General features: G+C 43.3%; 1 protein-coding gene across 1 annotated transcript; it reads right to left on the bottom strand.

Moving 5' to 3' along the window:
* Window positions 1-3,995: 3,995 nt before the first annotated feature.
* Window positions 3,996-5,413, bottom strand: LOC121653973. Its single transcript, XM_042007781.1, has 2 exons — window positions 4,467-5,413; window positions 3,996-4,348 (listed from the first exon to the last, which is right to left on the bottom strand). The coding sequence occupies exons 1-2, from the start codon at window positions 4,735-4,737 to the stop codon at window positions 3,996-3,998; spliced, it is 624 nt and encodes a 207-aa protein (XP_041863715.1). The 5' UTR covers window positions 4,738-5,413.
* Between the last annotated feature and the right edge of the window lie 19,255 nt (window positions 5,414-24,668).

The following is a 24,668-nucleotide window of genomic DNA, read 5'->3' as shown; positions in this document are numbered from 1 at the left end:
ATTGGTTATGGGAACAGTGGGCCTGTAGAAATCTCCCCAACTCCTGCTTCAGTCGCTCAGCCTGCCCGTTAGACTCAGGATGGTAACCAGAAGTCAGACTGATCGAGACCCCCAGGCGGTGGAAGAACGATCTCCAGTGCTGAAATATGAATTGTGGACCACGGTCAGAGACAACATACTCAGGCAGGCTGAAGTTTCTAAAGATGTGGCTGAACAAAGCCTCAGCAACCTGGATAGCGACAGGAGAAGGAAGCCAAGGGAGAGGGAGGCGGAGCTGATTAACCAAAACAGGAGAGATGAGATCACCTGCTGCCCTGGAGTCTACAAGGGCTGAGGCAGGAAAGCTCAATTCACCAGCATGAACATATATGGGAACTAAGAATTGTTCTGAGCAGTAAGAAGGCGGAGCAACACTCACCCGGAGATCGGCGTTCTGCCGATCTCTTTCATCCCCTCATGCCCGGGGAACATGAGGGCAATCCGGCAGGAGGTGGTCCTCCTCTCTGCAGTACATGCATAAGCCTTTCTCCTTTCTGTGCCATTGCTCCGCTGCTAAAAGCCTGGCGTGCTCCATTTGCATTGGTTCCTCCACCGCTTCATCCCTTGTTGCAGGCTTGGTTGGTGATACAATGTTTCTTGCAGTGAAGATTATCAAGACAAAATGCCAAGCAGATTAATGTCAGCTGTTGGTGGTGGGTGGTGTTGGATCTGCAGCTGTCTCAACAGATCGGATATCATCGCTTCCTGTCTTCCCACTCATTGCTCCAAAGCAGTAACTACCGCAGTGAGATGAGTGATGACAGAGGTCTGCTCAGGGACTGAAGCTGAAGCAGATGAAGGTCCCTCTCCAGGAGGAGAACTGACCGCTGCGTCCATGGTAGGTGTTGTCTTCTGTAAGCTCTGACAGAGAGCAGTTTGGGGAGTTTTAATCAAGTAAAGGAACATGGGAATAAGACTACACAATGACTAGAGTGAACTGATGGTATAAAAAACAGTGTGGACAGGTATTGTTCATGAGACTGATGATGACTGATCACAGGTGGCATCCAAGACGGCAGAGGCAGATGAAACATGTGTATTGTAGTCAGATCAGGTGATCAGTAGAAAGGCAAAGATGAGCGTACTGGTGGAGGAAGTGCAGGCATGACAATATAATAGGTTTAAGCTGGTGATATTCTAGAAATTTAGTGCTGCTGATTCATTATTTTGAAGTGAGAATATATAATGAAAAATTCTTTTCCCATCATGTTCTGTTTAATTCCTTTAATTTTTCATTGAGTGAAGTTAATCATCTTTCTGTTTTGCCTGCAGGATTGTGGCTCTCGAGGACGTTGCTCTCGACTGTGACGTTGGCCGCCCCTGCTCTACACAGAAGGCGGATACTCAGACTGACAGACAGTGTCGTCCATCTTCTGCGTCGGTTATGTGCGTAATTTGGTTCATTATCAGGGAGCTTAGCTATCCATCGCTGGACCCAGAAGACGGAGCAATACCACTGGAAATTGCGGGGGCAGTGCTGAGCAGAATAGGTGACATGCGACAAGAGAAAGAAACAAATCTGAGAATAACAGGATCAGGAAGGGAGCAAAAAAAGAGAAGAATGAGGATGACTGTAGAAATCACACAAGCTGTTGAAAAAAGAATATGCGAGTGTTTAGGGTGTCGTGCGGTTAGAAAGAACTTCACGGTGCATCACCGCCACCAAACAGTGTCTGAAACTGACGTCAGCTCTGACCTCAGCACTGACCACTAGTGGAGGAACTGTATGGCGTTTATTGGGTTCCAAAAGCAGAGTGCTTGAGACCCGTGCGCGCGCATAAAAACAATGCACGCGCACAGGGATCACCGCGCGCGAGTACGTGATATGAGCGAGTAAATTAGTACCCGCGAGTTAAAACACACGTCTCGATGAGGCATTTCTGCATTGCGAGGGAATAACACAGTATTTGCAAGCAGAGAATCACCCTCATGAGAGCTCATCAATCCACTGTGTTCACATATGTGGACCAATGTCCTCGCAGCAGCGACCCGCTCACTCTCAGTTCTGTCACTGCACGCTCAGCTTAACAGTCCTCTCTCGCTCGACTGCTGGAGTTTTGAGACTCCAGGGGCGGAGACTTTGGCTGAAGTGTCTTATCCTCTGATTGGTCAGTTTAAATGCTCACACATTGCCAATCCAAGCTAGTGCTTCCGGGGACTTCGTCCGCCGTGGCAGGAGCACGATGCTAATACAGTGGAAGGAAAATAAACAAAAGATATTGAAGAAGACTGCACTTTGCATGCTCATTAATCGCAAAAACTTATAGCAGACCAAGTAAGTACACTTCTAGAGACCATATTTAAAACTTTCAAGCTACTGTTTTTGATGCTTTACCACTGTAAAAGCCTCCTCTCCAAGAGGCAGCCAAACAGAATTGGAACTGTATGCATGTATATCACTCAGACTTCACTTTATTGCCACTTGGTAAATCTAGCTAGCTGCCCCTCAACAAAAACTCAGTCTAATGTGATAAATTTTAATCACCTAAATTAAACTGCTACTAGTTATTGGTAAAAAACAAAACAAACAAACAAACAAAAAAAAACAAAACAAGTGTAATGCAAAAATCCTACAATAAAGTGTTAGTTTATTATTATTATTATTATTATTATTATTATTATTTTAGTTTTTCAGTAAGATGCTAAATCGATAATATAATTTTAAAAGGCAGATTTTATAGCAGATTTTATATGGAGAGGGGTTTTGTTTAAACAGCCGATTTAAATACAAAGAATCCCCAGTGGGAAATAAAAAGTAATAGAAAGAACTGTAGCTTGACATGCTTTATTTACCAGATAAACAGCACCTGGCTTTAGTTTTGCAGAATGAATAAGTATTCACATTATATCTAATTGCATGTTTTTTTCCAATGCATTTAAAACATTCAGCTGTTATACCTAAAAAAATATCATGTTTGATATGTGCATCATAATACATATCTTCAACTATGCTTTCTTTTGTCAATAGCTGAGATGTCATCTGCTTCAACGGCTTCTGCATAAAATACAAAGTGGATTCAGCACAACACCACTGAATCTTGATTACCTGGAGTTTTTATGTCGCCAGGAGCTGTACATCCTGGACACTCTATCCAATTATGTACAGATACCTGCTGTCATCACAGAGGCTTTGCAAGAGCTGTTTGACCTTGTGAAGAAAAAGCTGGAATGTCCAGCTTCATTTGTCACAGTGAGCACATTTAAGTACAAACTAATACTGCCAGTCTTTAAAATTGAATTTTGTTATTTGTTTCTTTATCATAATTAAATATATTACTGTCACAGTTCAAGTTCAAGTTTATTTATATAGCACATTTTCTGCAACAGCAGTTGCCCAAAGTGCTGAACAGAGGTAGGTAGAGTAGCCAAAAATTTTACTCAAGTAAGAGTACAGTTACTTCAAAATATTTTTACTCAAGTAAAAGTAAAAAGTAGACCTAAAAAAATTACTCAAGTAAGAGTAAAAAAGTACTTATTGAAAGAACTACTCAAGTACTGAGTAACTGTTTAAATGTAACATCGGATTTATTTCTTTGTACTTAAAAAATCAGACAATAAAATAAATAAAATGTGCAAATTCTTGTATTTTCAAAAATAAACTAAACAATCAGTAAAAAAAAAATAAATGACATCTTTATAAATAACTTGTACAAGCCTTCAAACAAAAGCTTTTTAACAGCAACAAAAAACATACAACATATTGTATGTACTGTATGTGAGAGCCCTGCAAACTATTCCAAGTCACAAAACAAACTTTTGATTAACTTTTGCTCCAAATGGCTCAGCATGCTTGGCAACCAGAAAATAACATTAAAACAACACTGTTATGGCAAATGTCTGATATGAAGAAGAGGACACAACAGAAGACATTGTGTGTGTGTGCTAGGGGGAGTGTTTTTGTTGTACATGCCACTTTTGAGTCTGTGCATGTGTGGTGCTTGTTCTGTCCCTTAGAATCACTCAGTGAACTGACGGTTAAGCTTCAACAGTAACTGGCTCTCAAAATTCTTGCTGTGAAGCTGTGATCGTTTAGCAGTAAACATAAGTCCTGCATGACTGAAAAGTCTCTCGCAGGCTGCAGATGCAGGAAGACCAGTGTTGAGTTTCAGTGAGAGCTTCTTGATGTGAGGAAAGGTGTGCAGTAGATCCATACCTTCAGAGGATGGACATGAAAGGTACCTCTCCAGCTCTCCTGCTTGTGGTTTTCCTGATTTCATGGATGCAAAGAAGTCATCTTCATCAGAGTGACTGCTGTTTGTGCTGCCATCATCGGAGTCTGTGTCTAGGTGATTTCTAATGAAGTCAAGTCCTGCGGAAATTGTTTAAAATAAATAGGTCAGCATACAATTCTTAACCATGGACTTTAAAAGCTCACAAGTCAGAGTTTACAAGCTCAAATTTAAATAAAAAAAAATATAGATAGATACCAGCTTTTAAGATGCACTCCTTTGTTGTCCACAATGTTCGAAATCTTGGTAAGAGTATTGCTGCTGCAATCAGCTCAGGGTCCTCCATGGCGTCTCCAAAAAGTTTCTGAATCCCATTGAGCAGGGCATCTACCAGAGATCTGCAGACTTTGCAGGATAACTCCAGCCTTATTAGCTTCTCCTGCAACTGGTAAAGTGTTGGCAGCAAAAATCCCATGTGCACATACGTTTCCCCTTGAAGGATGTTGAGGGCCATGGCAACAGGTTTCATGACAGCAGTGTACTCAGCCAAAAATCCAAATTCAGCAGGATTAAACCTAAAAAAAAACCCCACACAGATCAGAAATTAAATTAGTTTAGTGGTTTTCAAACTGTTCACACAGAGGACCACCTCAGAAATAGTTTGCTCTCCACATACTAGTTTACTGAATGCAAAACTAAATCTAGAATAAACCAGAATTAAACTAAAACTAAACTCAGACTAAACCAGTTTAAATGAATTAACAGTGGAATTAACCATGGGTTGTATGCATAATTGTGTTTAAAACATGTCATAAGTCAACTTACATCTTTATCTTCAGTGCTGTGCAGACATTCCGAATTGCTGCCTCTCCTTGCTCTTTCTGAATGCGTACAACTCTCTCCACAGCCAGGAACAGGGAGCTCCAACGTGTTTGAGTTGGTCGGAGGAACTGCAGCTTACATTCACGTTCCACTATTTCAAAGGCCATGGTTGACCTACTGGTTTTGTTCCATAGAGCAGAACACTTTGCAAAAGCAGATCGAGACAGCCTTTTGTATGTGTCATTGGTCGCTGCCGTGGCAGCAGCATCTACTGTAGATATCAGGTTTAGGAGATGGCAGGCACACTTTTGGTGCCTCGGAAGTTGGTATTCAAGGCCTGTATTATCATTCAACACAGCAGAGACATCCTGGATCTCCACCTCCAACTCACACTCATCCTCTGATGCCTCATCATTGGTGATGTCCATCTCCTCCTCTTCATTGGTGACTTCTTCATCTTCGCCATATATTCGAAAAGCTTTCAGAAAGTTGGAACCACTGTCAGTGGTTGTCCTTGTCACCTTATCCCTTATTTGATATTCAGAATGTATCTCTTCTAACGCTGCTGCAAGCACATCAAAGGTGTGTGAGCCTTTAAGAGGCCTACAAGCCAGTGCAGCAGAGTGCCTTTCTAAGGTGCTGTCATGAATCCAGTGGCAGGTCACTCCTAAGTAGCTGCTCTGTCAGGCTGACCAGCAGTCTGTGGTTGTTGCAACATAGTTAACAGTACTGAGCGTTTTTATAATAGTGTTCTTCATTGTTTTGGCAGCTTCCTGTATTTTTGAGCACAATGTTTTTCTTGTCATTACTGTATGCTTAGGCAGTATTGTTCCCATCACAGTCTTAAAAGATGGTGTCTCCACCACAGAAAAAGGTAAGTTGGCCTCACAGACAAATCTGATTACAAGATTATCAATTAGGTCTGTGTATTTCTTCATGCTGTTGGTGTGAACCCTCTGTTGACAGAAAAATAAAAATGAGGCTTCAAAGTATAACATATTAAGTCATAAAGTTTTATATAGGGGAAGAGTGGTAAATAGTGTGTTGTAGTTGCACTTTTGTCATGTGATTTATGTATTGGTGCTGAATTTACGCCTTTGAAAAAAGGTTTAACTTACAGCCTAATATTTCTTGTGCATGAATAGTATACAATGAGAACAATAACGCTTTTAAAACATTAGTGGTGGGTGCCTTTTTTATTATTGTTAATGTGGTTATTAGATGTACTAACCTTAACGTTAGATGCAGCACAGATGAAAGAACTGTTGGATGAATTATTTTTTTTTTTTATTTTTTTTTATTTATTTATTTATTTTTTTTTTTACCTGTCTTGTCCAGCATCGTTGCAAACAGAATGATTGTCTGGCTGCCGTCTGGTGCTGGGCAATTTTACTCTATCAAGCAGGGATTTATACTACATGTATAAAGTCCCTCTTGATGACATGAAAAACTTTATTAAATCAGACTCTTAATGCTGGACTCGACCGGAGGGGACAGAGAGAGAGAGAGAGAAAAGAAAGTAGAGAGAAGAGGGAGGGGAGAGAGAGGGACAGAAAGGGTGTGGGGAGTGCGGGTGGGGACTTGAAACATCATACAGAAGACCATGTAATCCTTACTACTTACAACATATATAGCTACGATCATCCTAGCCAGTAGGTCATTACACAACTAGTTGATAATAGTAACAATAATAATAATAAGAGTAAGAGTAATAATAATAATAAGAACAGAAATAATAAAATAAAAAAAGAAAAAAAATATGATAATAGATATAAGTGAAACTGCTGTATTCAAGAACACGCGCAGAGAAACCTGTGTGGATGTGTTGGAGAACTCGGCCACACGGCGACGCAAAGACTGTGTGGAGACGTTCAGGAAGGAGTGCCCATGCAGAGTGATCATGCAGATGCCACCTCACTTGAACAGAGGCCAGAGTCAGGCCAGCGGTCCCGAGACCCAGGCCACCAGCCCCCCCGCAGGCAACAGATCCCGACCGGTCCACAGAGACGACCACTCGCTCGCTCAGGAAGGCAGCAGCAGGAGACCCCAGCAGGAGCCGCCCTGCGGTTGGATGAATTATGACTGATATGTAGGCTAATGATAATGATATGTAATAAAACTATAACGTTATACTTACCGCAACGTGTTTCCTCAAATTAGACGTCGAGATTTTGAATGCTGAAATGTCGGTTTGTTTTGGTAGGCACAGAAGACACCGCATTATATAGCTGTTCTTTTGCGTTTTGCGCAAGCTAAACATGCTTTGAATATGAGGCCAGGGATGTTCGCCAACTTCGCCGTCTTCTGTTGTGTCCTCTTCTTCAATGCAGACATTTGCTGCTGCCATTTTTCACTAGTTTTTCGCCGTAGCTCGTCTTCGGAAGAAAATACTTTCTGCCGCTAATATTTTGTTTCCGTGCGAGTTGCAGCATGGGTACGTCTGATAGGTCAGACGGAGTCATGTGATTATTGCTGCTACATTTGACTGGCGGAACATGGTCATATGGTTATCCACGGGAGAAAAACAAACGTTATAAAGAAAAGTAACGAGTCCACTTTTGCCCAATGTACCAGAGTAAGAGTAGCGTTATTTGCTCATAAATTTACTTAAGTAAGAGTAAAAAGTACAAGTCATTAAAAATACTCATAGAAGTAATTTTTTTCAAAAAGTTACTCAAGTAAATGTAACGGAGTAAATGTAGCGCGTTACTACCCACCTCTGGTGCTGAACAATAGAACAAACACTCCACAGTTGAAAATAAAACACTACACAATAAAACAATAAAAACCAATGAAAATAAAAACAAAAAACAAACAACAAAACTCAAATAAAAGCTAGAATAAAACTAAAATTAAATAAAACACGCAAACGTCAAGCTCAGTTTTGATCAAATGCCAGCGCAAAGAAGTAGGTTTTGAGTAAAGACTTAAAACCAACGACAGACTGAACAGCTCTAATGTGAAGTTGTTCCACAGCTTAGGAGCGGCAGCAGAGAAGGCTCAGAGAAGTCTAGCATATGGGACTGGGGACTGTGGAGAGCTGGAGAAACAGCAGTGGGGTGGAAGAAGTTCAGAAAAGGCAACAGACTCACCATCATGAAGCCAAGTCTCTGTTATAAACATAAAATCCCACTTCTGGGATTCAAAGAAGTCTTTGAGCAGGAAAGATTTGTTTGCCAGTGATCTGGCATTGACAAGAGCCAGATGCAGACCAAGATCCTGCTTTACCCGTAAATCCACATATCCCAGAGGACGAAGGTTGGAGAAATCCACTCTGCGCTTGCGAACTTGGGTGGCGGTGAGGAAGAGGAGCTGCCATAGGAAAGGGCCGGCACGAAGCAGGTAGTGGATCGAGAGCAACAGGCCAGATCCCAGTAAGCCAAACTCAGCTGATCAACAAGAGGGGCAGGATCCGGAGAAAAAAATCCAAGAAACCACCACTGGTGGAGCAGAAGCAGGCCCTGAGCCTCCCTACAACACCACCCCACTTTCCCCATTTCCTGATACGCTTCCTTTGGGGAATGACACAGGTAAGCTGGAACCGCAGACAGGGCAGGAGGAGTACCAGCTGTACAAATCTCCAACCTCAACGGTGGAAGCAATTTACAAGCCACTTGGATGTTAAGAAGCAACTGGCGATTGTAAACAAAACGAGCAGGAGCAGTATAAAAGCAATCACTAACTGAGAGTACCAAAAATAAAAGCAGAAGGACAAGGAAACCTGACAGGAAACCTGAGAGATGGCGAGCTGTGCACACTGCTGGCGCCATCTTGTCAATCATTTCCATTTGAGATAATTAAATAAAAACTACACAATAAAAGGGAACATACTGAAAGCTTTTACTTTACAGTTTTGGGCTTACTTTGCTCAGAGGAACCTTGGCACATGAAGGAAGATCTGAGTCCTGTACTGATGGTAAAATTATGTCAATGTATTACAAGATTAACAATATGAATATTAATTATCATATTCTCTTTGGGAGCTTGTGTGTTTAACTACAGTTGCACTGCTGAAAAAGACTTACTGTCATTGACAAATCACTTCTAGGAGTGTCAGAGGTTTTTTCCAGGAAAACATCGAAGGCCGGCCTGTTATCTGACAACTCCTGTACATCTGCAGTCTGAAATAGAGCAAACAAAAACACTCACACGACAACAAAAACATGTTATAAATCATCCTCCTAACTAAAGATAAGTCTTCCTTGCCTGATCCTCCATGTCATTTGAGAAATCCTGAGCCTCACAACATGCCACATGTGCAGCTAGTAACTGGATCAGCATATTTACAGAACAGGTATGACATGTTGCTTTGGGCATTTTTTCAAACTCCTTTGCACAGTAAGGAAGAAGTGAGGTGTCAAGAGTTCCTTGGACAGGTACTATGTAAAGTGTTGACTTTCCACGTGCAACTGTACTGAGGTAAGCTCCGGTATAGCCCTCTGCTTCAGGAGGCACAATGCACAATTTTCTTTGTCCAGAGCCACCTACAAAAAACAAGAAGTTATATTGGTCCATTTCTTTTTGTTAAACTGCTGATTTTAAAAAATCTTAACTCTGTGTACTAAACTTAAATCTGTGAAAAAAGATAAAAATTTCCATGTGTTACCAACAGACTTGTACAGCATCCATGCTCCTTTCAAAGTGGCCATTTTTGAGTAGGTATCCTCAAGTTTTCTGGACAACTGTATATGAGTAATATAATACCAAGCCCTTTGTTTAAAATATTTTGCACAATGTCAATTCCTAAATTACTTTAGCAAAATAAAATTAGTTAAAGTTGGTTTTACAGTGACAAGAGTATTGTTTTATTTTGATTTGCACAATAATTTTCTTTTATATTTACCCATGAATGGTCAGCGTCCTCAGTGACACTGGTGGTTCTTCGACCCATCCCTGCCTGTAGAAGGGTCAACTCATCAGAAATCTTTGGGGTTTTCTCCATATATTTGTTGACGAGATAAAACTGTATGGGAAAACACTTGACAGGGTTCAGCCTCCTTTTGAAATCAATGACACTAGTATGTGGTCTCTTTTTTCCATAATTTCTTTTCCCAAACAGTCCTGGAAAGGATCTGTAGAAGAATAAAATCAGAGATTAAAACGTGTTACAGTCTGTGAAAAAGACAGACAATATCATACATGATTATACTAAAATTCAGATATGATCACAAGATGAGTGAAAACAAATGATTATGCTCTAATGTAACAAACCTTGCCATGTTTTGTTCTACTGTGCTATTATTCTGCTGTTGAGATCCTTGTCCTCCAGTCTGTCCCTGGTTTGAGTCTCCTTATTTCAAACACACACACACACACACACACACACACACACACACACACACACACACACACACACACACACACCCAAAAAACTCTCACAAGGCTAGATTTGCATAATAAATACATAACATGTAGTGTTGTGAAACTGCTTTTTTAAATTACTGCTTGTAGGCAAATTAACAATGACAACAACAGTCCTCACTGTCTCTAGTTGATGGATCAGATAAGGCATTCTGCAGCAGGGACACCACCCGCCGCGCTGCGTCCTGCAACTCTCCCTATCATAGCGGGTCAACATGACAAATTAACATTAGTGTTTAGGTTTGTTTACCAGACAATTATTTTAAAGAAATCAAAACAAAGCAAAAACTAAACAGATCCACAAGACCTAACACTTTGACTTACCACGGTAATGCTAATGGATAAAATAGCTATGGCACTTGCTAGCTAGCGCTGACCTTAACTTAAGCTTTTTTTTTTGCCACAATCTTTAAGGTTGTAAGTGCCACAATTGTTTCCACAATATAATAGTTACATAAACATTTTTGTAATTCGTTATTTGCATGTGCTGACAACACTAGAGATTCTTTCTTAAATTACCTCTGTTTTCTCCGACATCTTGATTCTGGCCAAACTCCGTGAAGAAAAGGAGGGAGAGAGACCGAAAACTGACCAATCCGAGGATAAGACACTTCAGCCAAAGTCTTCGCCCCTGGAGTCTCAAAACTCCAGCAGTCGAGCGAGGGAGGACTGTTAAGCCGAGCGTGCAGTGACAGAACTGAGAGTGAGCTGGTCGCTGCTGCGAGGACATTGGTCCACATATGTGAACACAGTGGATTGATGAGCTCTCATCAAGGGTGATTCTCTGCTTGCAAATATTGTGTTATTCCCTCGCAATGCAGAAATGCCTCATCGAGGCGTGTGTTTTAACTCGCGGGTACTAATTTACTCGCTCATATCACGTACTCGCGCGCGGTGATCCCTGTGCGCGTGCATTGTTTTTATGAGCGCGCACGGGTTTCAAGCGCGCTGCTTCTGGAACCGAATAAACGCCATAGAACTGACTTAACAAACATGGCAACGCAAAACACACATGGAGGTTTGAGGGCAGGGATGCATTACGTTTGAAATCGACATAGCTATTTACATAGGGAGCAGAAATGGGCCTTAAATCTCAAGCTTTGCCTTTCAGCTTTCTAATTTCTGTTTTCTTTTAATTACATTAAGCATGTTGTGCAGGAACGACTTGCACATGTATGATTTAGCTTGACTCATTTTATGGTGCACTTTAATTTAATCTGGAGGTGGGGCACGGAGGCGAGCGCCTGGTGGCCAGGCCTTTGCCCATGGGGCCCGGTCGGGCTCAGCCCGAAAGGGAGATATGGGCCCCTCCTCCCATGGGCTCACTACCTGCAGGAGGGGCCATAGGGGACGGGCAGGGACCCTGGTAGTCTGATCCTCGGCTGCAAAAGCTAGCTCTAGGGACGTGGAATGTCACCTCTCTGGCAGGGAAAGAGCCTGAGCTGGTGCGCGAGGTTGAGCGGTTCCGGCTAGATATAGTTGGACTCACCTCGACGCGCGGCTTGGAACCACTGCCCTCGAGAGGGGCTGGACCCTCTTCCATTCTGGAGTTGCTCCTGGTAAGAGGCGCCGAGCGGGTGTGGGCATGCTCATTGCCCCTCAACTTGGCGCCTGTACGTTGGAGTTTATCCCTGTGGACGAAAGGGTAGCCTCCCTCCGCCTTCGGGTGCGGGGACAGGTGCTGACTGTTGTTTGTGCTTATGCACAAAATAGCAGTTCAGAGTACTCACCCTTTTTGGAGTCCTTGGGGGGGGGCAGCCACAAGTGTGGCCATAAGGTCGTCGGTGCCTGTCGTGGAGGTAATCCCCGAACTCGTTGGTGGACACCGGCAGTAAGGGATGCCGTCAAGCTGAAATAGGGTGTCCTATCGGGCCTTTTTGGCCTGTGGGACACCAGAGGCAACTGATGGGTATTGGCGGGCTAAGCGGAGCGCAGCTTCGGCGGTCACTAAGGCAAAAGCTCGGGCATGGGAGGAGTTTGGAGAGGCCATGGAGAATGTCTTCCGGACGGCTTTGAGGAGATTCTGGTCCACCATCCGGCGGCTCAGGAGGGGAAAGCGTTGCTCCGTCAACACTGTGTACAGTGTGTACAGAACAGACTTATGCATTCACCAAGAAGTATTTCAATTTCTACCCTCGTTTAGTGGCAGCTGCATGTTTTGGATGTACTACTGTTTGTTTTTTTCATGTTCCAATAATAAATGTAAATGTTGAATTGGCTTTTATGAGAAATTATTGATAAAAATGTAACATTACGCTCTCTGCTTTCTGAGAACACATGTTTAAACATTTTAATATGTCTCTTACAGAAGTATACTGCTTTAGATGGAGAACAAAAACACGGTCACTCCTCTCACACAGCCAATTGTGTTTGAGCTAGAAGGCTTCGATGTACCACCAGGCTACGGCCCTTTCCTCTTCTTCTTGGCTCTGTTTGCCTACGTCGTGGTGCTGTTGGGGAATGGCATAGTAGTGTGTGTCATTGCTGTGGATAGGAACCTGCACAGACCCATGTTTATAATGGTGTGTCACCTGGTAGTCTGTGATCTGCTGGGGGCCACTGCAGTGCTGCCTCGCCTCATGATGCACTTCCTGATAGGACAGAAGATCACCTACGTCTTGGCCATCACTCAGGCTTTAGCGTGTACACATACGGGGTTGCAATACAGACTGTTCTGGGTGTTATGGCCTATGACAGGTAGTGAAATCAATGAATATAAGAGCAGCTTATCAGGTTCTGAAACTTTTTACTGCAATAGTTTTTCCAGAGTTTGAAATGTTCTAAATAGCAATGAGTGGGTTGTGGAAGGTCATGTGCTGAAACTTTTTCCTTCAGCAGTTAATTTAATTTCTTATTTTAAGTTTTTCATTCATTATTATAGAGAATTACTGGTCAAGATTAGATTTTTTTATAGGAACCTACGATCTCCAAATCTCAAATTCAGTCTTTTATTAGATTTTTACCTGACACTAGCACGTACTGCAGCTGCAGGGTCTTTTACCACATGACCTGACAATTTCATTCTGTAGTGATGAGAAGTAAAGATCCTTGTAAGTCTGCATCAGCTGAGTCTGTTATCCTGTGTCCCGGCAGGAATTAACCTTCCTCCAGTGAGGGGTTAAGTGATATAGGCTTGATGGTAAAAGGGACAGTAAACTGTTATCTTGGACTAATCTGTAAAGTAAAATAAATCAGTTTAATGGAAAAAAAAAGCTCCAGTAAGCTTAAATTTGCTCTGAATTCTGCATTAATTTGAATAATTATGGATCAATTATTCTTTGAAGCCCCATTCAAAATGGGGAAAATGGTTTAGTCCACACCTGCACCAGGTGTTTGAACCGAGTAATTCAGCCTATGTAGTTGGACAGCCACAGGGAACTGGAAAAGTTATGTAAGAAAGGCAGATCTGACTAACAAGATGGAAAGAAAGAAAGGAGAGGGAAAGAAAATCGACTAAAGGGAAACAGAGTGGTGATCAGCACCTGAACTAAAACATAGTCTGAGCTGATATCAGCACATCAGGGTTCATGCACAGACAACACATATAAATAAATAGCAGAAATTCAACATTATCAACAGATTTCAAGTAAGCTTTGTATCAGCATTTTATCTCTTTCCCAGCAATTAATCACAACATTTAGTATTAACGGAGCCCTTGTTATTTTAGGGTTGTGATGATGTTTCTGTCGTCGCTCTAAAAATCTGAATTTATCAGAACTGAGAAACCATAGTGTCACAAAGGAGAATGTCCCAAATTGAAGGCCATAATAATAAATGTTAAATAAGATAGTCTGATTATTATTTGACCTACTGTTGGCGCATTTAAGTCGGCATGCAGGTTTTTTGTGTTCAGAGCCAGAAAGCATGAACCTTGAGAGAAAAAAAAAAAAAAACTGTGTTAATGTGCAACAAAAAAATGAAAGGTGTTAATGATTAATGTGTCTGCTCTCTAATATATGTGTACAATATATATTGCACTGAAAGAACTGAGTTCTTTTCTCTGTGCAGGTACATTGCAGTGTGTGAGCCGCTCAGGTATCACGCCATCATGACTTCGGCTTGGCTGCACACCTGCTGCGCTCTGGCCTGGATCGTTGCCCTGCTGCTTATTGTGGTTCTATTTTCCTTCCATATTAATGTCCCACTGTGTAGACAAAACATCCCTCACGTCTACTGCAACAACCGCAGCATCCTCAACCTGGCCTGCATTCCCACTCCCACAAACAACATCTACGGTGCATTTATTAACAATGAAGGTTGGTTTTTGCTTTTGTTTTGCACAAGTTTGAGCCACATATACGGTAGTATCGAGACTATCACAAGCATGGGCAATGTTCTTATAATTCTTCCCATGAAAACATGGTTTTCAATTTTAATTAATAATTGCCTTTCTATGATTTTCTAGGTCTTGCCATGACCTGGACTTTGAGTACAGGGATCTTCATCATTATTGCTTTTTCCTACATCCGAATCCTGAGTGCTTCTGTAAAACATGGCAGAAATGATAAGAGTGTCAAAGCAGTTCAGACATGCACACCTCACCTTGTTGTTTATGTCCTGTATGAAATAGCTTCACTGGTCATCATCGTGACTCTCAGGTTCCCCTCCGTCCCCAAAAACATACGGAGGTTATTCAACATTGTGTTTATTATTGTTCCTCCAGCAATCAACCCCATCATCTACGGCCTGGTCAGCAAAGAATTACGCTCTAGCATCATTAAACATTTCCTCATCAAGGTCCATCCCAAAAGCTAACACACTCACACAGTGAGTCATTATAGTCATAGTTATGGTGGTAGGACAGTAGCTTAATGATAATGTTGTAAACAATGTGTGAAATTTGAGAAACAGCATTTATACATGATAATAATTTGATTTTTTTTTTTTTTTTTTTTTTTTACTTGTCCAGCATGGTGGCAGCAGAATGATGGTCTGGCTGCTGTGTTGTGCTGAACAAATTTGCAATGGGAGCTTCGTGGGTATAAGGGTCCTTTTGATAATCTATCTATTTATTTATTTTGACTTATGGAATTTATGTAATCTTGCTGGACCTGACCGCAGTGGACAAAAATGAAAGGGGAATAATGAAGAAATGTAAAAAGGAAAGTACAAAAAGAAAGAGGAGACAAAGATCCAGTAGATAGAATGAACTACCTTCAATCCAGCCTAACACCAGACAACCAGCTGCTACACCTGTACAGAAACACAATAGAGAATTTCCTACAGCTTTTACAGGTAAACTAATCATCAGCAGTTCCTAAAAGGTAACCAAGACAGCAACAACAAGATGTAACACAACAACAACCAAAGTACCAGAAACACACACACAACAAGAAAACCTAAACAAAAGTAGCCATACATGACCAGACACATCATTGCAACCAGAACCCGAAGCCAGAACTTGTGAACTTGTGTGCAGAACCACAAGGCATGGAGATAGTTGTCAATTGTGTTATCAGTGCAGTGTGAGCAGATGTTTGATTGTGACAGACCCATCCTGAACATCCTTTGACTTCTACGCAGAATTTTTAATTGTATTAGTTGCATATTTGAAATCTTAGTAATTGTAAAGTGTTTGAACATATTTGTGACCTTTCATCTTGATTAAAGTTACTGGATAAGTCAGCCTCCCATTTTGAAGTTGGAAGACAGATTGAGTCTTCTAGTTTAGATAATAGTTTATATCAGGGGTGGCCAACGTTGGTCCTGGAGAGCCACAATCCTGCAGGTTTTAAATGTGTCCCTGCACCGACACACCTGACTTAAAGTAATGAGTCATTGTGCAGATCCTAATAGGCTGTTGGATCCATTTAATTTGATTCTGTATATCCTGGTCTATATATCTTTGATAATAGCTTTGGGGCTTTGAGATTAAAGAATTCTGCCACCCTGATAGGTAGCTGCAAGTTAAGTGGTTAATGTATATATTTTTTTTTACTTTACATATAATAGATTTAATTTGGTAGTATTCTAGAAAAAAAATTGTGCTGCTGATTCCATATTGTGAAGTGAGTAAGGCAAGACGAGGCAAATTTATTTGTATAGCACATTTCATGTACAAGACAATTCAAAGTGCTTTACATAAACCATTACAGCAGGGTGCAGAAAGCAATACAAGTGCATTTAAAAAAACAAAGACTAAAAGAAGTAAAATTAATTACCAAAAACAGAAAGAAAAGGGTAAAATAAAATAAATAAAATGCAAGAAATAAAGTTCCAGCCTGGGGAAAGCCAATATTAAAACATGATCAAGTTTAAAGATTCGAGCTTAACAGAACCAGATGTAGATCTGGACTCTAAATAAAAACAATTGAAATGCAGCAGAGAACAGGAGGGTTTTTAACCTGGATTTAAATAAACTGAGTGTTTCAGCTGATCTGAGGCTTTCTGGGAGTTTGTTTCAGACATGTGGAGCATAGAAGCTGAATGCAGCTTCTCCATGTCTGGTTCTGACTTTGGGAACTGAACTAAGAAACTGGATCCAGATGACCTGAGGGTTCTTGTAGGTTCATACTGGGTCAAGAGGTCATTGATGTATTTTGGTCCTAAACCATTCAGAGCTTTATAGACCAGCAGCACAACTTGAAAGTCTATCCTATGACGGACCGACAGCCAGTGTAAAGACCTCAGAGCTGGACTGATGTGGTCCACTTTCTTGGTATTAGTGAGGACTCGAGCAGCAGTGTTCTGAATAAACTGCAGGTGTCTAATTGATTTTTTTGGTACAACCTGTAAAAACACTGTTACAATAATCAAGCTGACTAAAGATGAAGTTAACCAAGACGATCTGGCAGAGAAGTGGTGTTGTGCACTGGCATATAAAGCACACAGCGCAGGCGGAGCGCATCAGTAATCAGGAGCGCACTGGAGGAAGGATGCCTTCAGGGACAGCTGGGAGATTCTGACTATAGGCAAACACCGTGACACCAGGAGGCATCCTAACCAGATGCCTGAGCCACCTCATCTGGTTCCTCTTGATACGGAGGAGCAGCGACTCTACTCTGAGCCCCTCCCGGATCACCGAGCTTCTCACCCTATCTCTAAGGGAGAGCCCGGCCATCCTGTGGAGGAAACTCATTTTGACCCCTTGCATTCGCGATCTTGTTCTTTCAGTTACTACCCACAGCTCATGGCCAAAAGTGAGGGTAGGAATGTAGACTGACTGGTAAATTGAGAGCATTGCCTTTTCGCTCAGCTCCTTCTTCACTACGACAGACTGATGCAGAGTCCGCATCATTGCAGATGCCGCACCGATCCGCCTGTCGATCTCCCGCTCCATCCTTCCCTCACTCGTGAACAAGACCCCGAGATATGTTAACTCCTTCACTTGGGGCAGGACCTCATTGTCGACCCAGAGAAGCCACTCCACCCTTTTCCGGCTGAGGACCATGGTCTTGGACTTGGAGGTTGCGATTTTCATCCCAGCTGCTTCACACTCAGCTGCAAGAGTGAGAGCTACAGATCACGGCCCGATGAAGCCAACAGAACCACATCATCTACAAAGAGCAGAGACCCAATCCTGAGGCCACCGAACCGGATCCCATCAACACCTCGGCTGCACCTTGAAATTCTGTCCATAAAAGTTATGAACAGAATCGGTGACAAAGGGCAGCCTTGGCGGAGTCCAACCCGCACTGGAAACGATTCTGATTTACTGCCGGCCATGCCTACCAAGCTCTTACACCGGTCTTACAGGGACAGGACAGCTGGTACAAGCGGGTCCGACACTCCATACTTCCCGAGTACCCCTCACAGGGGTCCCCGGGGAACACGGTCGAATGCCTTCTCCAAATCCACAAAGCACATATAGATTGGTTGGGCAAACACCCAAGCCCCCTCAAAGACCCTGAAGAGGGTGTAGAGCTGGTCCACTGTTCCACGACTAGTACGAAAACCACACTGTTCCTCCTCAATCCGAGGTTCCACTATCCGACAGACCCTCCTCTCCAGCACCCCTGAATAGACCTTACCAGGGAAGCTGAGGAGTGTGATTTCCTGTAGTTGGAGCACACCCTCTGGTCCCCCTTTTTGAAGAGGGGGAACACCAGTCCAGTCTGCCAGTCTCGGCGAACTGTCCCCAATGTCCACGCGATGCTGCAGAGGCGCGTCAGCCAAGACTGCTCTACAGCATCTAGAGCCTTAAGGAACTCTGGGCGGACCTCATCCACTCTGAGGGCCTTGCCACCGAGGAGCTTTTTAACCACCTCAGTGACCTCAGCCCCAGAGATGGGAGAGCCAGCACCAGCTACCCCAGACTCTGCTTCCTCTGGCCGCCTCGACAATAGAAGCATGGAACACAGCCAATTTGGACTCAATGTCCCCTGCCTCACCCAGGACATGGTTGAAGCTCTGCCAGAGATGGGAGTTGAAACTCTTTCTGACAGGGGACTCTGCCAAACGTTCCCAGCAGATCCTCACAACACGCTTGGGTCTGCCAGACCTGACTGGCATTCTTCCCGATCATCTGAGCCAACTGACCACCAGGTGGTGATTAGTTGACAGCTCCACCCCTCTCTTCACCCAAGTGTCCAGAACATCTGGCCGAAAGTCCGACGATACGACTACAAAGTCGATCATCAAACTGCTGCCTAGTGTCCTGGTGCCAAGTGCACATGTGGGCACTCTTATGTCTGAACAAGGTGTACGTTATGGACAGTCCATGATGAGCACATGATGATGAGTCCAGCAACAAAACACCACTCGGACTCAGATCAGGGGGGCTGTTCCTCCCAATCACCCCCCTCCAGGTCTTGCTGTCATTGCCCACGTCAGCAGTGAAGTCCCCCAGCAGAACGAGGGAGTCCCCGGAAGGAGTGCTCTTCAACACCCCATCCAAGGACTCCAAAAAGGGTGGGTACTCGGAACTGCTGTTTGGTGCATAAGCACAAACAACACTCAGGACTCGTCCCCCCACCTGAAGGCTGAGGGAGGATACCTTTTCATCAACCGGAGTAAACCCCAACGTACAGGCACCAAGTCGGGGGGCAATGAGCATGCCCACACCTGTTCGGCACCTCTCACCGGGAGCAACTCCAGAATGGAAGAGGGTCCAGCCCCTCTCAAGGACAGTGGTTCCAGAGACCAAGCCGTGCGTCAAGGTGAGTCCAACTATATCTACCCAGAACCACTCAACCTCGCACACCAGCTCAGGCTCCTACCTCGCCAGAGAGGTGACATTCCACGTCCCTAGAGCGTACCTTTTGCAGCCGAGGATCAGAACGCCAGGGTCCCCGCCTCTGGCAGCCACCCAGCTCACAATGCACCGACTCCTATGGCCCCTCCTGCAGGTGGTGAGCCCAGGGGAGCGGAGGCCCATGTCATTCTTTCGGGCTGAGCCCATCCGGGCCCCATGGGCAAAGGCCCAGCCACAAAGCACTCGCCTCCGTGCCCTCCCTCCAGGCCTGGCTCCAGAGGGGGGCCCTGGTGACACACGTCTGGGCAACGGAATCCCTGGTCCTTGCTTTGTCATCGTCATGGGGGGGGATTTGAGCTGCACTTCATCTGGTCCCTCCCCTAGACACCTGTTTGCCATGGGTGACCCTTCCAGGGGTATGAGCCCCCGACAACATAGCTGCTCGGATCGTCAGGATGCACAAACTCCTCCACCACGATAAGGTGGCGGCTAAGGGAAGAGGACATAAAATTTGATGACTAAAAAAAAAACTAACGTAACTACCTGCGTGTGACCCATAATATTTAGCGGCTCAAATTCCTATGTGAACACAGGAATATTTGTTATCTACAGAAAATTACAATGAACTGAAAAACAGTTTGACTGAACTTCGAATGAGGCTGCAATTAATCTTGATTAATCGCATAACAATATTCGCGTGGGAAGACCAAGCTTCTTGTCATTTCTTTAGGATGAAGGAGGGGCTTATGCAGTAGCTGCTGCTGTTCACTATAGCTGTAAACTATATGTGCTTTCATGTTAGTCACCAAAAGTCTACAGTATCATCAGCAAAATTTGTCTACAGTCCTGTTTTTATTTAAACAGAGTCGCTATATGTGTCTGAAAAATCACTAAATATAGCGCCAAAGTTGCTAAGTCATTAGTGGAAGTTTACCATGTGCATCAGTGTAATCGGTGTACCAGGAAGTTATGCACAAAGGTTCGGCGATTGGTCCAAGTTCTTTAATCTGTTTATATCATGGTCCCACACAGTAAGCATTTTATAGCAAATTTATTTATCTTTACAAAATGTACTTAATATGCTAACTAAAGGAACCTTTTTTGGATCCATGGTGAGGCCCTCTGGTGAAATCACCATTCCAAGAAAACAGGTTATATGCTGATAAAACTCACACTTCTCTGCTTTGACATACAGCTTGTTTTGCAGGAGTCGGAGGAGAACAGCACAGACGGGCTCCTTATGGGAAAAGAGATCCTTGGAGAAAATCAGAATGTCATCCAAATATACAAAAACAAACTGACCAATCATGTCCCTTAAGACGTCATCAACCAATGCTTGGAAAACTGCAGGGGCATTAGTAGGACCAAATGGCATCACCAGGTATTTGTAGTGCCCAGTGGGGGTATTAAATGCCGTTTTCCACTCGTCGCCCTCCTTGATCCAGACGAGGTGGTAAGCATTCTGGAGATCCAATTTTGTGCAGACAGTAGTCAGTTCAAAAGCTGTATTCATGAGGGGCAGTGGATAGCGTTTCTTGATCGCATGGTCTGAAACCTGTTCTTCTTCTCTACAAAAAAGAAACTGGCTCCGGCAGGAGACACGGATGCCCGGATAATTCCTGCCTGGTCTCCAGACTGGAAGACAAACAGTCTGCAGACAAACCCAAAATCTCTCCCTTGCTCCAGTCTATGTGTGGATTATGTTTTCGCAGCCAGGAAGCAGGAATGTCTCTAACTCTGCCAGATTATGGGGGGCATCCCTAGTAGCTAGTTCATCCTTGATATCCTCATTGAGACCCTGGTAAAAAAAAAATCACACAGGGCTTCATCATTCCAGTAACTGTCAGTGGACAGGGTGTGGATATCAATGATGTAATCCACAACACGTCTCTGATCTTGTCTTAGGGCTAACAACCCGCAAGCTGCTTCCCTCTCTGGTAATATGGGGTCAAACACTCTAATGAGAGCTTTTGCAAAGTCTTTATATACGTAGCAAATGGGTGAGTCTCTCTGCCACTCAGACGTTCCACATAATTTAGCTTTTCCATACAATAATTTAATCACATACCTGACTCTGGTTCGATCACGTGGAAAGGATAAGGGCTGGAGCTCAATTTGTATCTCACACTGGGTCAAGAATGGTCGACACTGAGTGCGCTCACCTGTGAACACCTCCGGAGAACAAGGCACGAATCCCGGGAGGGCGAAACTGGAAAGGTGGAAGCTTGGTGAGGTATCGCACTGTGGAAACCTGTTGATGTAGAGAAAGTAGTTAGCATCGTAAGTAAATCCGACATGTTGGAGCCTGAGTGGGCGACGGGTCCATGTTGGCCAGATGGTACCCTAATAATTCACTCCTGCAAACCCGGAAATTCAGCCTCACACAGAATTGTGTTAGAACAAGAAAACATTTATTTATGTAACAGACAGGAATGTGGTTCAGGAGAACAGGTAACAGTCTGAAGGCAGATGGTGCCAGTATTAGTGAAAACTCCAGAAAACCAGGGTACCAGTCCACAATGCAAAGACGTGGTCATGGGCAGGCAAGGCAGATCACAGAGGCAACTTATCAAGGAAGCGGTAATCCGTAGTCTGTCCACAACAGAGTCCAACACCCAGGAAGCAGAAATCCGAGGTCAGTCAAACAGAGTTCAATTTCCAGGCAGGCTATCAGCAGGAAAACAATCCGACATGGGCTGGGCAAGTGCAAAATCCAGGGCCGTGACTGGGGTGAAAATGGGAGGTCTGCAAGTGCAAATGCAAATGCAAATAATACAAAACTCGACAAGGTTAGATGACCATCTAGCAGGGAAGCAGAGACTGGCGAGTGTTTAAGTAGGTGAGGTGAGTGAGCAATCAGGGCAGGTGATTGATTGCGGAGCTGCACAGCAGAGCAGCAAACTTGACAGTCGCCCCATACACATGAATGGGAAAAGTGACGCCATTTGTCCTAGTAAAAAATAAACTGTGGATGTCTGAAATTACAATTCTGTATAGGAAGAATGACTTGAAAATCTGAAATGTTCATTTTGACTAGGAGGAATTGAATTACAGATATCTGCAATACATATCCAGCCTAGCTATTAAATGTTAAAAAGACTTGCCATAATAGATAGGAAGAATGGCAATTATGGATATCGACAACTTATTTGCTCCTAGTATGAATTCCATTGTGGACAACTATAATGAGATTTTTACTAGTCAAAATATATTTTTGATATTAGCAATTATTTTATAGCTCTCGTGAATGTTCTTTTTATTTGTAATATCTGAAATGAAAATTATGACTAGAAACAATTGTATTCTGGATATCAGAAATTATTATTTCAGATAAACAAAATGTTTATTCTAGATAGGAGGAATGTAATTTAGGATCTCTGGAAGTAAAAACGCAACACACATGAATGGGGACTGTGACATCATTTGTCCTAGTAAAAATGTAATTTTAGACATCTGAAATGTTCATTTGTATTAGTACTTTACTTCCTGCCCTCGACAAAGGCGACGCATTTTTCTTCTCTCTCCCTCCTAACACTCTGCCTCGCTACTTGTCCTGTCATCTCTGAGCCTCTCTCTGCATATCTGTTCTGAATCTAAAACCCTGGATCTAATCATCTTGTCCCTCAATGCAATTGACCAAGTTTATTTGAACAGCAAAACGGGCGCAGTGGAACCCACTTGTCCTGGCAGAACGTTTGCGGCTGGATATGTGATGGATTCCTGAGGGGTGTGGAAGTTCATGTGTCTGTCCATTCTTTCCATTGAGGATGCAGAGGGCATCTACACATTTGGATTCATGATAACTGGGTTTCTGCTGTTTGGAGCAGGTGGTTTCCTGGTGTATCGCAAAATTTGGACACTGTTGGCGGCCACTGGCAAGCTGCCGGATTTCTGTGCTGGTGTGTGGAGAGCTTTGAACAATCAGACTTTGGTGTTGCAGAAGCTTATTCGTAAACTGGATGCTATTCTAGCTCAGAATCGCAAGCTGGCTGCAGTTCCGGAGCTCGTATGCAGGGAGGACACGAACTTGGAGGAGTTGTCAACTGACCCAAAAATTCAGATGAATTGGAGTCGCCAGTCAGACCACTGAGATACTGAAGTCAGACGAAACATACTCTAGCCTGAACCAAAACAAAAGCTGTTATCTTAATCTGGCTCCCTGTACTGGCCTTGGATGGCAGGTTATCAAGTTCCCCTGGAATGTTGTGTAAATGGATGCTCTGCCTCTACCCAGCCCCCCTCCCATATTCTCAGGCTGTGGACCTTTACTGGATCAGCTCCCAAGGTCGCCTCACTATCATCTGGTGGCAAAGACTGGAGAAAGGAACTGGGGCAAAGTTCACAGGCATGCTTACTTATACTTACTTATGCACACATGCACGCACACAAGCAGGCACACTCATGCACACTATTACAGACACACCCCCCTCTGTGATTTCACCACCTTGGTTGGTTCCTTTCACCTCCTCCCTCCACTCCCAGGCGGTGGGTTGATTGGATGCGCTCCGGCTGCGTCCACACTTGGCAACGATGGGAGTAATTTTAGATATCTGAAATTTTAATTTTAACTAGGAAGAATGAAATTAAGATATCTGAAATAAATATCCAGTCAATGTAATATATGTTAAAAATGGCCAACTAAAATTTGTAAAGATTTGTGGATACCTGAAGCTTGGTTCTTACTAGTACTTAAAAGTATTTCTATTCTATTCTATTCTAATTGTAGATATCTTGAAATTCAGTTTCTGCAAGCAGAAGTGTGATTGAAGATATCTTTAATTAGAATTCTGACTAGTAAGAATTTAATTTTGACTAAGAAGAATCTAATGTGGACATCTACCAAACGGAACAATGAGAGGAGTGTGCTTTGAATAAATGTTAAAACGGCTTGCCATACAAACTGGCATGGTGGGACAGGAGGGACTGGGTGCACTCCCTTTCCCCACTCTAGTGGGGAGTTTATAGGGGACAAAAATATATTGCTCTAGGAGGTAGATCTGAGTCCAGCATTGACCCGGTCCATCATCTGCCTAGTTAATTTAAGGTGAGGGAAGGAGGGGGAAAGGGAGAGTAAGGACGACGATGATCTGTTGGTGTACAGTGGGGTGAAGGACCACGTCCTGGTTCTTGGTTCTGTTGAGGGG

This window comes from Melanotaenia boesemani, chromosome 15, assembly GCF_017639745.1.
Source record: "Melanotaenia boesemani isolate fMelBoe1 chromosome 15, fMelBoe1.pri, whole genome shotgun sequence".
Classification (NCBI taxonomy): domain Eukaryota; kingdom Metazoa; phylum Chordata; class Actinopteri; order Atheriniformes; family Melanotaeniidae; genus Melanotaenia; species Melanotaenia boesemani.
This window is presented reverse-complemented; position numbering and strand designations above follow the sequence as displayed.